Here is a 12,886-nt window from a genome sequence, read left to right as displayed (position 1 = left end):
TAAAAATTTTCATGTTTCATCTGCAAAATGACAAATTTGCCCATGATGACCTAATTTGATACGATTTTGTCCTAGGTTAACTTGCGGGCTTCTTTGCTCTCCAACCGCTGTGGAATTATGGGCCAATTCTCCCATCAATAAACCCAGGTGTTTAAAGGCCCAACTTCATTTCTAGGCCACCCTGTGCCACTTGACTGCAAACATCCCCTACAATACCCTTCACTAATATTCTTAAAATATCAAATTCTCCCATTTATTTTTAGGACAAATTATAATTTTCTCACCTATAGTTTGACCGAAATTTAAGTTACTTACCTGTGGTTTGAAATTTGACACTTTACTCACCTAAGGTGTGACCGAAATTTAAATTTCTTACATGTGGTTTGAAATCTCATGATAAAAGTATTTCGCTATATCCATTTTGATCTATTTTGATACTGTATTTTGATATTTTTTGTGTTTTTGGAGAAGAGAGACATAAAAGAGGAGTAAAATCACATATTTAGCCATGTTTTTAACAGAGGTATGTTATGAAACTCTAACTAAGCTAATCTCATGTAGGTAAAGTATCAAATTTTAAACTACAGGTAAACAATTTAAATTTAAGCCAAACCACAAGAGGGTAAGTAGGAGTTTGCCCTTTTTTTTTATTAGGGTTAAATTGCTGTGTGGTTGGTAAGAAGATGATGGAAAATGGTTTTTTTTTTTAGCGTAATTTTAGAAATTATTTTGTTAGTAAGCACGTTTTTAAGGAAACTAGCATCTCAAGCCTTAGAGGCTTGAGTTTCGTGACAAACTCGAGTCTTAAAGACACGAGTTCTATATGCTGGCAACACTAATGTGGAATTATAATCCACATGGAACTCAAGCCTTAGAGGCTCGAGTTCCGTAAAGGTGCTGCCATACTTTTGTTTTCATTCTTCTCTTTTTTCTTCCTTCTTCTGCTTTATTCTTCTCAAGCAACCATCAACACCCACGCCCAGAAGATCGAAGGCTGGGGTTTCTAAGAAGATCAAAGGTAGCGGTTCTTAAGGTTTTTAAGAAGAACGAAGGCAGTGGCTGGGGTGAAGAACAAAGGTGGAATGACGGTGACTAGGGTGAAGAACGAAGGTAATGGTTCTTGAGGTTTCTAAGAAGAACGAAGGCAAGGTCGGGTGAGAGGCTCACAGAGATGGAAAATTTGTTGGTTTTGGTTTTGCTAGTGTGAGGAACTTGAGTTCCATTTGGATTTTTCTTCCACATTAGCTTAGAACTCGAGTATTTGAGACTCAAGTTTCTTTACTGAACTAGAGCCTCTAAGGCTCGAGATGCTAGTTTGCTAAAATGTTTCAAAAACCTACTAACTAACGAAATAGTTGTTAAAATTATGTTAAATCAAACATCCTGGACAAAATAACTCAACACAACACATAAAATAAGCTTATTTTGACCACATGTGATCTATTAAGCATTCATACATTGACTACAAAAAATAAACACAACAAAATAGATTGTAAAACCTGAAAAAAAATAGCACATCACAACTAACAACACACACAAAAATCCAATTTTCACCACCTTTGAAGTGTGACCTTTTAAATAACCACACACTGACTACCAAAAAATAAATACAACAAAATAGAATGTATAACTTGGACAAAATAGCAAAACACAACAACACACAAACATGTCTATTTTTACCACCTGTGATCTGTTAAACATCCACACAATACAAGAACTTGGGCAATAAGCTAGTAGCTCAATACAATATGTCATATATATTCAAGAAAACCGAGAGGCATAAAAGCCAATCTTAACACTTATACTAAACCTGCCAACTACACAAGTAATATTTTCAGTAGCAAATAAGTCAACCACAACAAGCACAAGCAACAGATAAGAGTATATTGCAATATTTCCATCTATATGTATAAATGGATATATACTTAGTAAGCCATAGGAGGCAGAGAAGACAATTAGATTACTGCAAGTTTTTAAGGCAGTAAACCATAAAAGACAATAAGCTTGCTAGCTATACAATGCTCCTAGCAATATAATTAGATACAATTATGAAATACCACAGGTATTTCCAAAAAATAGCTTTTCCAAAGTATTGAATGACAAATACTTTATAGTTAATAAGTCTATAACTTATATAAAATAAAACCTATGGACTAAAATTTCTTTTATATAAGCACTAAGAGTTGAGTATTGTTAGAAAAGTAATATCCAAAAGAGCTTCCAAAATGTTCCCAAAAGGCTGCCTCCTTTACAAAATAAATGATTCCTTCTACAATAGACAAAAATATTTAATAAATAATATATTAGTACCAAATACAATACCAACTAGAAAGGACAGCAAGTTTATAACAATGAGGGGCTAAATGCAGTAATATACCAAGTTAATTACCAATCATCAATACTAATTAAGGGTCGTTTGCCAGGGCTAGAACCTTTACCTGAGCTGGTATTTGCTGTTGCACTTGATGTTGATTGTTGATTTAAAACTAGAAAAGAAAAGGAAATAAATACAATAGATTAAATTTTGTTTGAATACATGAGACATTCAACAAGAATTAATAGACAATAAATTTCAGAATTTAAATATATTACCTAAATAATGAAATTCCTCCTCCAACGCCTCTACCTCATCCCTTGATTGGTGATGAGAAATCAGAATTGTGACTTGAAGCCAATTTTGTGCACATACAAGGTTTTGAGAGGAGAGAGAGAACTTCGAAATGGATCAACAATGTGGCCTCCGGTGCTGAATGCTGACTCAAATGCAACAGTAGAAATTGGTATAGCCAGCAAATCCTTAGCCACTTTGGGCAACACTTGGTACCTATTAGAATTGTCCTTCCACGACCCCAATACCTCAAAATTTACATGCTTTCTACCATCACAATTTTCAGCCAGATACTTTTCAACCTCATTACTACAACCTACAGATTGCTTAGCTTCCAAGAAACGCTTATATCAAAAGTGAACCATCACATATGGATCACTAGCATCACCTTCCCATTGCATTCCCATAAATTTCATAAAAAGAAAACTTCAAAAACCTTAATTTTATCATGGATCAAGAACCACAACCACATACAAAAGATGATAAATTTTATCACTTTCCCCCCAATACTTCTTAAATTTAATTTGCATGTTTGTGGCATTGTTTTTCAATAGGGTGTTTTGGGATTTAACTAAATGATAAATACTCTCCTAAATAAGAAATACCTCATCAAAGAAGGCATTTGAATTAACATATAAAGAACTGGAGAACTTCTTTGTTGCATTGTAAAAAAGCCTCACGAAAGTCACAAATGCCCTACAATTTGGGAAATCACTCATATAGGGAGATCCTAACCGCCACTATTTTCCTTGGTCTTGAAGTACGACGAATAACCATCATCTTCAGAGTCCATTCTAAGGAATACTTTCTCAAAATTTTCAACAGTTTCTAACATGAGGTAGGTTGAATTCCACCTAGTAGGTACATCTAGACAAAGAAGACTCTTAGACTCCATACCTAATCTCTCCATAAAACTCCTAAAAGTTTGATTTCTATTGGGTGAGGACTTCACGTACCTCACAGCTTCACGCACCTTAGGATATGGGCACAACACTTCATATGCAAGAACTCATTTTCTAAAACTGTTCCATTTTAATCTTTCGAACTCTTTTGCAAAAATTTAATTGTGGTTAAATTTGAGCTAGCATTATCCACTGTCAAAGTGAATATGCCATCAATACCCCACTTATGCAAAGACATCTTAATCTTTCCACCTATAGTCTCTCCCTTGTAGTCTTCAACTTGACAAAAATTTAAAATTCTCTTATGTAACTTCCAAGCATCGTCAATAAAGTGATATATGAGACACACCTATAATTCAAATTTTGAATAAAATTCCATGTGTCCGTAGTAAGACACACCCTACAACCCTTCAAGTATCTCCTTAGTTTTTGTCTCTCACTATTATAAATGCCAATCACATCTCTAGCCATAGTTTGATGAGATGGAATATCCTTTAGATGGAGCTTAAGTTGCAAGGTAGTTACATATTTCTTAAACCCATATCCCTTAACGCACCTAAAAGGCAACTTATCAATTATAATCATTTTAGCAAGTGCCTTTCTATAAGCCTTAACATCAATTTGACGTGACAATGAATATGATATGTACATTTGAAACATATAAAAAAAATAAATGTTAGAGTTACCTTTTTGTGATTTGTAGGTGGTCATTAATATTGTGCGTGGGCGTTAGTCGGCCTAGACTAAGATTGGGCTGATGTCTAGAGGCTTAGGGCCCAATGGATGGTGTAGAAGAGGCGTAAATAGGTCCACAACATGAATAATCATGTTAAGGAGTGTCTACCCACCTGCACTATCCCTCCCAAGGAGATCTGGTTGGTGGAACTCGACCAAGGAGATATAATGTCTTGGGGAAGTTCACCATCCGAGCACAGGCCTCAATGCATGACACAAGTTACCAAGAAATTTCCATAGTGATAGTCCAAGAATATATTGACCCCTTGTAATAAATTAACCAATTAATTAGCTAAATGAATTAATTAAGTTAATTAACATGCAAAATGCGTGGTAGTATAAACAAATCATTAACTGTGTAAATATGTAGCGGAAAATAAAGTTGATACGGTGATTTGTGAATGGGGAAAACTTACACGGCAAAAATCCCACCATGTGATTTTAAAGTCACCACTCTTGAGAATTCACTATTATCATAACAAGTGGTTACAAGTAAGGGAATTTCAGTACCTTATACCAACCTACAGTTGAACTCTTACCCTAATACCTAATTGGACTTGTTCTGTAATGACAATCTCTCCTTTCATTACACGACTCCCAGTACGTGACTAACCAATTCGATGCGCGGATTCTAGTACGTGGCTTACACACCGACTTGAGAAAGATGTTGGCTGCAAAGTTCTTCAGTTCATCTCACACGATGAAGATCACGAAACTCCTTGGTTACAAAACCCTCCGGTGTACAAACACAGCAGCTTCTTAAAGATAAAGATGAACTAGGGCATATGTCTCTGGTTCACAATATGTTTGTGAAAAACTTTTGTATTGAAGTGCATCAGCTGTGACGGCCCTTAAAATAATCATTATATATGTTTAGGGTTGTGAGAAACGAAAGCCCAAACATCTATACACAGATTGGAGTGAAATCAAATCTGAAAAACTAATTTTCTTAAACCTCGATAGATAGCTTATCTGTCGAGAAGTTGTCGAGCATCGAGCTTAAATATCCTTTTAAACCTCGATAGATACTAGCTGTCGAGTTTTAAAATCTAGCACTTTTTCACTTGATTCTTGGACAATCTTGCATGACTTTAACACTTGAACTTAAGACTTTGTTCCTTGAAACATTAAACACATCCTAGATCTACCAAATTACAAGTAAAATGCGTTTTGTCAAAGGATTAGCCAATTCTATAATGACATATGTTCCTAACATGAATCACATATGTCCTAATACATAGTGACAGTGTTAAGAGGGCCCCGTCTCCTGATTATATATTTGATACGTCGAAATAGTGAACTAGACTTAAATTCCTATTACGATTCTAAGAGGTAGTGGGAACCATGCAAAGGTGGAGGATTCTCATCATACTAATCCACTGACTCAAGAGTATAAAGGGGGCAAGATTGGAGAAATCAGGGGTTGGACATTTTTGGGGAGGGAAAATAGGAGAGAAAGGGAGTTTTGGGGAATTAGGGAAACACAGAATCTCATTCAGTCGTTGCATGCACTTCTAGCAACCAAAGACCACATCGGGTAGCTTGAAAAATGAATCTTTATAGGTTATAGACCAGCTCCACCATCGATCGTCTAGCTCTTTCCCTTTTGGGATCTCTCATTGTAAGCTATTCTCCTACTGACACATACAAATTAGTTGTGGTATTTGTCCAAAGCAAGTGTAGCTGATTTGGTCCTCCACATGATTGATAACACATTAATTTATAAATAGTAATCAGTAAAAATGTCATGTTAACAAGTGTTCTTAGGACATTTGGTAATTTACAATTTTAAGAAAATTTTTATACTACTTTCTTAAGAAATATAAAAAGATGTCAAAAAAAGTTAAATTATTTTTTCTTTACCCATAAAAAATTTATATAAATATTTGCTAAACCAATGTTCTTATTAGGGCATTTCCTAACTTTTCCCCTAGTAAAATTTGCACTATTCTATTTCCAGCATCACTCCCACTCCCAGTCCTATGCCTGTTACATTGCAGTCCGTAATGAAGCCTACCTTAACCGCTTGGGCCTTGTCCTTAAATCGTTTCATTTCCTTCCGAAATTTGTCCTTTGTATTTGATTGGGCCTAGGCATTTTTTGTTTTTGTTTTTTTGCTTGACATAAACTGGTCGGTCTTTTAAATTCATTGGGCCTTTTCCAAACAAGTTTAAAGCAACAGTTGGATTCCGATATTACAAAAGAGAGTCTAGACTCTAGAGTCTCTCAAGACACTGCCGGTGAGCGGTTAACTTTCCCTCCAAAAGGTAAACTTTTTTTTTTTTTTTTTTCAATTGCTGCCGTGGCATCCTCATCAATTCATTTTCCATTTCCATTTCCATTTAAAATATAAAATCTATTTCACTTCCTCCAGGCCTTCTAAGGTTCTACTACTGCTCTAACAGAAATGGACAAAATACCCAATTCATGACTCTCTCTCACTGATACTACTCATTACTCTCTCTCTCTTTCTCTCTCTCCTATCCAAATTCCAAAATCCCTCGAATAGAACAGAATCACACTCCGAAAACAAAAACTTTCCATCCAAATTCTGCAACCAAACAACACCATATGCCGATCGCTTCCATTTCACTCATCCGCCACCGCGCCATTACACCGGCCGCCACTTTTCTCTTCAGCTCCAACCACAACAACCTCCTCTACCGGTTCTCGACTCTCCGATGCTTCACAATCTCAGCCAAACAACAACAACAAAAGCAAAAACCCAACAACGTCTCGAAGAAGCCACCGCCGAACAAGAATCTCCTTAGAGCCAAACACACCTTCAGAGACTATTCCTCCTTAGCCCCAATCCTCTCTCCCAAAGAGGCCCCTCCACTCTCCCAATCCCAAGCCATCGGCACCGTCGCCGCCGCTCAGGCCAACTTCATGCGCGTCATCGTCCAATCCGAGCCTTCTAGAACCGCCGACGTGGCTCCTCCGGAAGGTTCTGGAATCGGAGTGGAGTTGCTGTGCGTGGTGAGGGCGGTGCTGAAGAAGATAAAGAGGAGAGTGTTGGTTGGGGACAAGGTGCTGGTTGGGTCCATTGATTGGGTTGACCGGAGGGGCATGATTGAGAATGTGTTTCAGAGGAGCTCGGAGATTTTGGACCCTCCGGTGGCCAATGTGGACCATTTCTTGGTGCTTTTCTCGTTGGAGCAGCCGCGGCTCGAGCCTTTTGCGCTCACTAGGTTTCTTGTTGAGGCCGAGTCCACTGGAATTCCGCTCACGCTCGCATTGAACAAGTCGGAGCTTGTGGATGAAGAGGTTAGGTTTTAATTAACTTAGTCTTAGTTGGTTTTTGTTCACTTCAGGTGTGAAAAATATAACAGTTGGCAGTTGCATTGCATTTGAGTTTAGGTTTTAGCTTTGAATCGCGATTTAGAAGAGAAAATTTTATAAGTAATGCTGTCCTTGATGCTTCACTAAGTTTAGGCTTATATTTGTTCTTGGAGGTTTTTATTTTAATATATATATATATATATATATATATATATTTTTTTTTTTTAAATGCAAGTAGTTTGGCAAAAGTGCTAAATATAGTTCTTCAGTTGAAAACTAGCGAAACCTCTGTTGTAGGATGGCAGCGGGTGGGGTGGGGTTGAATCAGGGGTGCCCCATTCCCTTCCCTTCTCCTCTTCGGGACGGGAGTAGGGTGGGTTGAAGTTATTTTGACGTCCCTAATGAGAGGGAAAGGGGATGGGTAGTCGTGAGAGTGCTAAAAGTGGGAGACTACTAGTGTTTTGGAGATGATGGTATTAGAATATGTACAATATATTCGGGGTGGGATGGGGCAAGACAGGGCGGCCTGAGCAAAATCTGTCCCCGCCCCATCATCTCTTCGGGACGGGGGAAAACCTGAGCGAGGTAGGATGGGGCAGTGCAGAGCTAGTAGGGTGGGGAATTTTTGCAATCCCTAATCTGTTGCTTTGGCTGTTGACTTCTCAATATATAGTTTCTAAAAGTTCTTTTATGAAGCCACTACTATCTCTAGAACTTGTTCTGAATGTGAAAACATATTCAGCAGGCTACATATTTTGGTCTCCTGTTACGAAAAATTGTTCATTGTTCTCTTTTCTTTTCCAGCTATTTGTCTGAATTTTATTAGCCTTTGATGGTGTGTGCAGACACTAGTTGGATGGAAGACTAGGCTACAGAGTTGGGGCTATGAACCAGTGTTTTGCAGTGTTAACTCCAAATCTGGGCTTGATGCTCTTGCCTTTATTTTGAAAGATCAGACAACTGTAGTTGTTGGTCCAAGTGGAGTTGGGAAGTCTAGTCTGATTAATACTCTGAGAAGCAGCCACCATGCTTCTGATGCAGAAGAAGGGGATAATTGGTTTGATCCTGTAGGTTTGATATCTTTCTGCTTCATATCTTCATTTTCTTAATATCTTTTCTTTGTGTTTGCATGTAATCTTGGTATATTTTCCACCTTTGTTAATGTACTTCTTTCAGATTCTGGGCAGCAAGTGGTTTGAGGAACAGCGTATTGGGGAAGTTTCAACTCGAAGTGGCAGAGGGAAGCATACTACTCGCCATGTTTCTTTGCTTCCATTGTCAGGAGGGGGTTATCTTGCTGATACTCCGGGGTTTAACCAGCCAAGTTTGATGAAAGTAACAAAACAATCCCTTGCACAAGCTTTCCCTGAGGTTTGCGCTATTTGTGAGACACTATGTACCTCATTTGATTCATTTACATTAGTTTCTTCTACTCTTGCAAATCAAATGCTGAACCTGATTTGACATTTTTATGTTTCAACTAATGGCTTCTCTTAACTACTCTCTTCAGATCCAGAAGATGCTCATTGACAATGAGCCCACAAAATGTTCATTCAATAATTGCTTGCATCTCGGTGAACCAGGGTGTGTTGTGAAAGGGGAATGGGAAAGATACCCATACTATTTTCAACTTCTTGATGAAATCAGAATCAGGGAGGAATTCCAGTTGAGGACATTTGGAACCAAAAGAGAGGGTGATGTAAGGTATGTTCAAACTGTACATGGAGCGAGTTTAACGAGCATTTGTCATGTTGGTACCTGCTCAACTTTTTAGTTTGATATCTATGATGTAAAAACCTCTTCTGGAGCATTTTGTAATGTTCATTGTGACAGCAAAATACTGGCCAGAGGCTCCACCATTATGATCATTGACATTTTATTTGACCATTAGTTTGTTCATCACTTTTTTTTTTTTGTCAACCAGTTGTATTGTATGGGTCTTCATGTAGCCTTTTGGTTAGTGTTTTTTGATAAGTTGCCTTTTGATGTCTATATGGTTTGAAAAGCTCAATCCTGGAAAATTTTCTGGGTGATTAAACCTTCTGAGTTTATTCTTTAATTAGTTTTGTTAAGAATGGTGCATTATGCCTGCAACCTGATAATTATCAAAGTTTTTGTTAGTCCTGAAAAGTATACAAATTTATTGTATTAATGTGAATTATCTATAATGGATGTTCTGCCTATGAGCTATGGCACAACTGGACTTCCTTCTCCCATAATAATGGGATGGAGGTTGAGATCGTTGGGTCAAGAATTATTGGGATTTGGGTGTGTGCATAACTTGCTACTATTAAAAAAAAAAAAGAACTAATGGATTTTCTATTATTTCTTTAGCCCTCCCTCTGGTAAACTCCTGCCATAGTGTTAATTCGTCTTGTACTTGTATTTCTGCTTGGTTGTTACTGGTATGTTAATACTTTTCATGAAGTTTACTAGTTTCGTTAGTTATTCCAAATGAATCATCTTGTTTGCAGGTTCAAGGTTGGAGAAATGGGTGTTAAGCAAGCGGAACCGCGTTTGGAGCCTAAGAAGCATAGGCGAAAATCTCGTAAGAGCATCAACCAGTCAATACTAGATGGTTTGGATGAGCTTGATGATGACGACAACTTAGATATGGAAAATGATCCGATTCTGAGGGCAATGAAGGAAAATCAGTAGGAAGTAACTGCCGCACATCTTATACTGTAAATAATAAATTTCATAACCCTTTTCTCTTGGTGGTTAAACTGAATTTACCAGTACAGGCTAGTGAGAGACTAATTAGATTTCACTTTCTGATTAACTGGAGGCAAAATCTTTTTTGAAGACAGTTAATCAGATTTGACATGTAGAGCTAATCAACTAATACAATGTTCACCTTTTCATGCTTGATCTTTAATTCAGATCTGGCATCTGTCCAGTTCGTTGTATATGCTTCTTTAAAGCCTTCTATATTTTGATGAACCGTTCTTGAACAAGTCTTGTTTGCAAAATTTCAGGAGTCCAATGTTATGCTGTCCATGCCTCCATGGATTTTTAACCTTTTGTCTTTTGGGGATAACAATTGCTATAACAGTTGAGGGTTGGCATGGGCAAATGCCACTTTTTAACGTCATATGTAATTATTTAGCTTGCCCTTTTTTTTGGGTAGGGTGATTGGGAAATTTATTATTGGCCCAAAATGCAAAAACAGTGCATGGATTTGGGTCAATTGCTAAAACACTTCTAGGTTTTCAATTCTTTCTTAGAACTCTTTAAAGTTTCCATATTTGCCAGATTGACACGAATTAATTGGTGAATCTTCTTAATGTGAGCATATAATGGTCATGTGAATTTTCTATCCCAAAAGAGAACAAAAGTTAGTCACATGTCAATTTGGCAGATATAAAAATCTTACGAAGTTATAAGGAAGAATTGAAATCTTAGAGGGTGTTTTTGCATTCTGCCCTTTCTTATTGTGTAACCATTGCATATTATATCAATCTTACATAAAACTATACCACCACAAGTGCAGAACACCTTACTAAGCATGCGAATTTCGCATATAACGCCTAAGTTGAGTCATCCCCCTTTCCCTATATATGTGAGTGTGTTTTTCAAATACAAAAAATACTCAGTGTTGTCGAGTCATCTCATATTGGTAAGGTGTGATATTGAGAAGGGGTTTATTACTTGCTCCGCGACACTAACTGTTGCATGCAGTTTTGGTGTTGGCGTGTGAGTGTATTCCTTTACCTCATCTCTCTTCCTCTATATATGTGTGTGTTTCTCAAAATTAAAAAATACCCCTCAGTTGAGGAGGACAATGTGCAGTTATATCAAGATTTTTGGACATACTTGCCTTGGATGTGAACAAGGACTTTAGTATGGATGGATGAATTTCATTCCTGCACACAGTTCTTTCTCAGGAGTCTCCGGAATAAAAGAGAAAACTCAATCATCTGCGGATTACTAAATAGTAAAATATACTCCATTGTGTTTGCATTGTGAAAGTTGGTTTTCAGGGATGTCAAGCAACATTCGTGAAGCCAATTTGCTGTGCATATAGGACCTCAGGCTGCGATAAAGTCCTCAAATTGCTTTAACAGCTTAGCCAATAAAATCTCGAAAATTGTCCTGTTCGTGGCTGGAAATCAAAACCTGTTATCCAAGGCTTTCTGGTGAAGCTCCTGGAATGTACTGAAGCTGGCAGATACATCATATATGTTGTTTTAATAATTTTAACCGTCTTCATAAATCACAACACTAAGTTTAATCCCTTCAAAAGTTCCTCACCTTACAAGATACAGTTCTCTTTATTTCAATTTAGTGCATTTGGCCCTTTCAAAGTTGCTAATTCCAGGCCTCATTAATAGCTTAAGGTACCAGGGGAGGAGATAAGCCCTCCACAATGATTTATGGCTTTACGCTCCATACGTATTTTAGTGGTGAACAAGTGTAATGGTTATCTGCAGCCTTGGGTCCTGTGGAATGCAAGGTAGATAATGGATTGACTGATTTGGGGTAAGGAGAATGAGAGGAAGATCTGAATAAGCTTATGACTGGTTTTCTTATTGATATTCATTACTTAAAGCATCACCTTGGTGGCGGTTAAAATTTAGCAATCCGGCATCACAAAAAGATACTTTATTTATTTTACTACCTTACTTCACAAAACACCCAATATCAAGTTGAAACAACGCAATAAAATAATATAAACAACCTAATAAAATATTGTTTTTTTGTTTAACATCTTAGTTACAGTGCACACGCAATCTTTACGTGTGCATTGTCGCTCAAAAGCCGGAATTTTTGGCTTTTCCTCCACTGATGCAGCCCACTTTTGTTATATTTGGTTGGTAAATTTAGCATTTTAGCAATTTGAATTGCCTCCACCGATACTAATGCTCATACCCAATATTTGTACAAGCTGGTCTAGAAGTTAGTTAGTGTAACTAATTTGAATGTAACAACTTCTAACCGTAACTAGTAACTAACTCCCAACCAACTGATTGTAACAAAACTCTTGACAATGCAAGTTATGTACAAACAGTTAGAATCACAATTGACAATACACTCAGTTTCATTACACCAGAGCCATTGCTTAGCAAGGTAAGCAAAAAAGTGATGAACCAACAGGCTCAGATTTAGGAAAGAAGAGCAAATTACTAGATGTGTATATTTTGTAATTCCCTTGGACCTAATGCCCTTACACTAGAACCAAATGAAACTGTTTTGACACTATTTTCTCCCCTTGGCTTCATCCATGCCCGAGAACCAATCCCCGGAGGGGAAGGAAGAGAAAGATAAATGTTTTCATAAAATGTGTGAACAGTATTAATATGATAGCACATTCCATGTTTGCTTTTTAACCACCGTGCCCACCCTGGGTAAGTTCCTG

The 12,886-nt window shown here is 37.3% G+C and overlaps 1 protein-coding gene across 1 annotated transcript; it reads left to right on the top strand.

Moving 5' to 3' along the window:
- The first annotated feature begins 6,619 nt into the window (after positions 1-6,619).
- Positions 6,620-10,400, top strand: LOC115982236 (small ribosomal subunit biogenesis GTPase RsgA 1, mitochondrial). Its single transcript, XM_031104777.1, has 5 exons — positions 6,620-7,512; positions 8,373-8,594; positions 8,704-8,898; positions 9,038-9,231; positions 10,002-10,400. Exons 1-5 carry the CDS (start codon positions 6,817-6,819, stop codon positions 10,183-10,185), a joined length of 1,491 nt encoding a protein of 496 aa, XP_030960637.1. The 5' UTR covers positions 6,620-6,816; the 3' UTR covers positions 10,186-10,400.
- The last annotated feature ends 2,486 nt before the right edge of the window (positions 10,401-12,886 follow it).

The sequence above is a fragment of the Quercus lobata genome, chromosome 3 (genome assembly GCF_001633185.2).
Source record: "Quercus lobata isolate SW786 chromosome 3, ValleyOak3.0 Primary Assembly, whole genome shotgun sequence".
NCBI lineage: Eukaryota > Viridiplantae > Streptophyta > Magnoliopsida > Fagales > Fagaceae > Quercus > Quercus lobata.
The sequence above is the reverse complement of the archived record's forward strand: the minus strand, read 5'-3'. Positions and strand labels throughout refer to the sequence as shown.

Bases quoted from the DNA above. Each gene is read 5' to 3' on its own strand.
- LOC115982236 (XM_031104777.1), top strand. From the start codon at position 6,817: ATGCCGATCGCTTCCATTTCACTCATCCGCCACCGCGCCATTACACCG. The intron at 7,513-8,372 runs GTTAGGTTTTAA...TGGTGTGTGCAG, and splicing joins CGGAGCTTGTGGATGAAGAG to ACACTAGTTGGATGGAAGAC. The intron at 8,899-9,037 runs GTTTGCGCTATT...TACTCTCTTCAG, and splicing joins TTGCACAAGCTTTCCCTGAG to ATCCAGAAGATGCTCATTGA.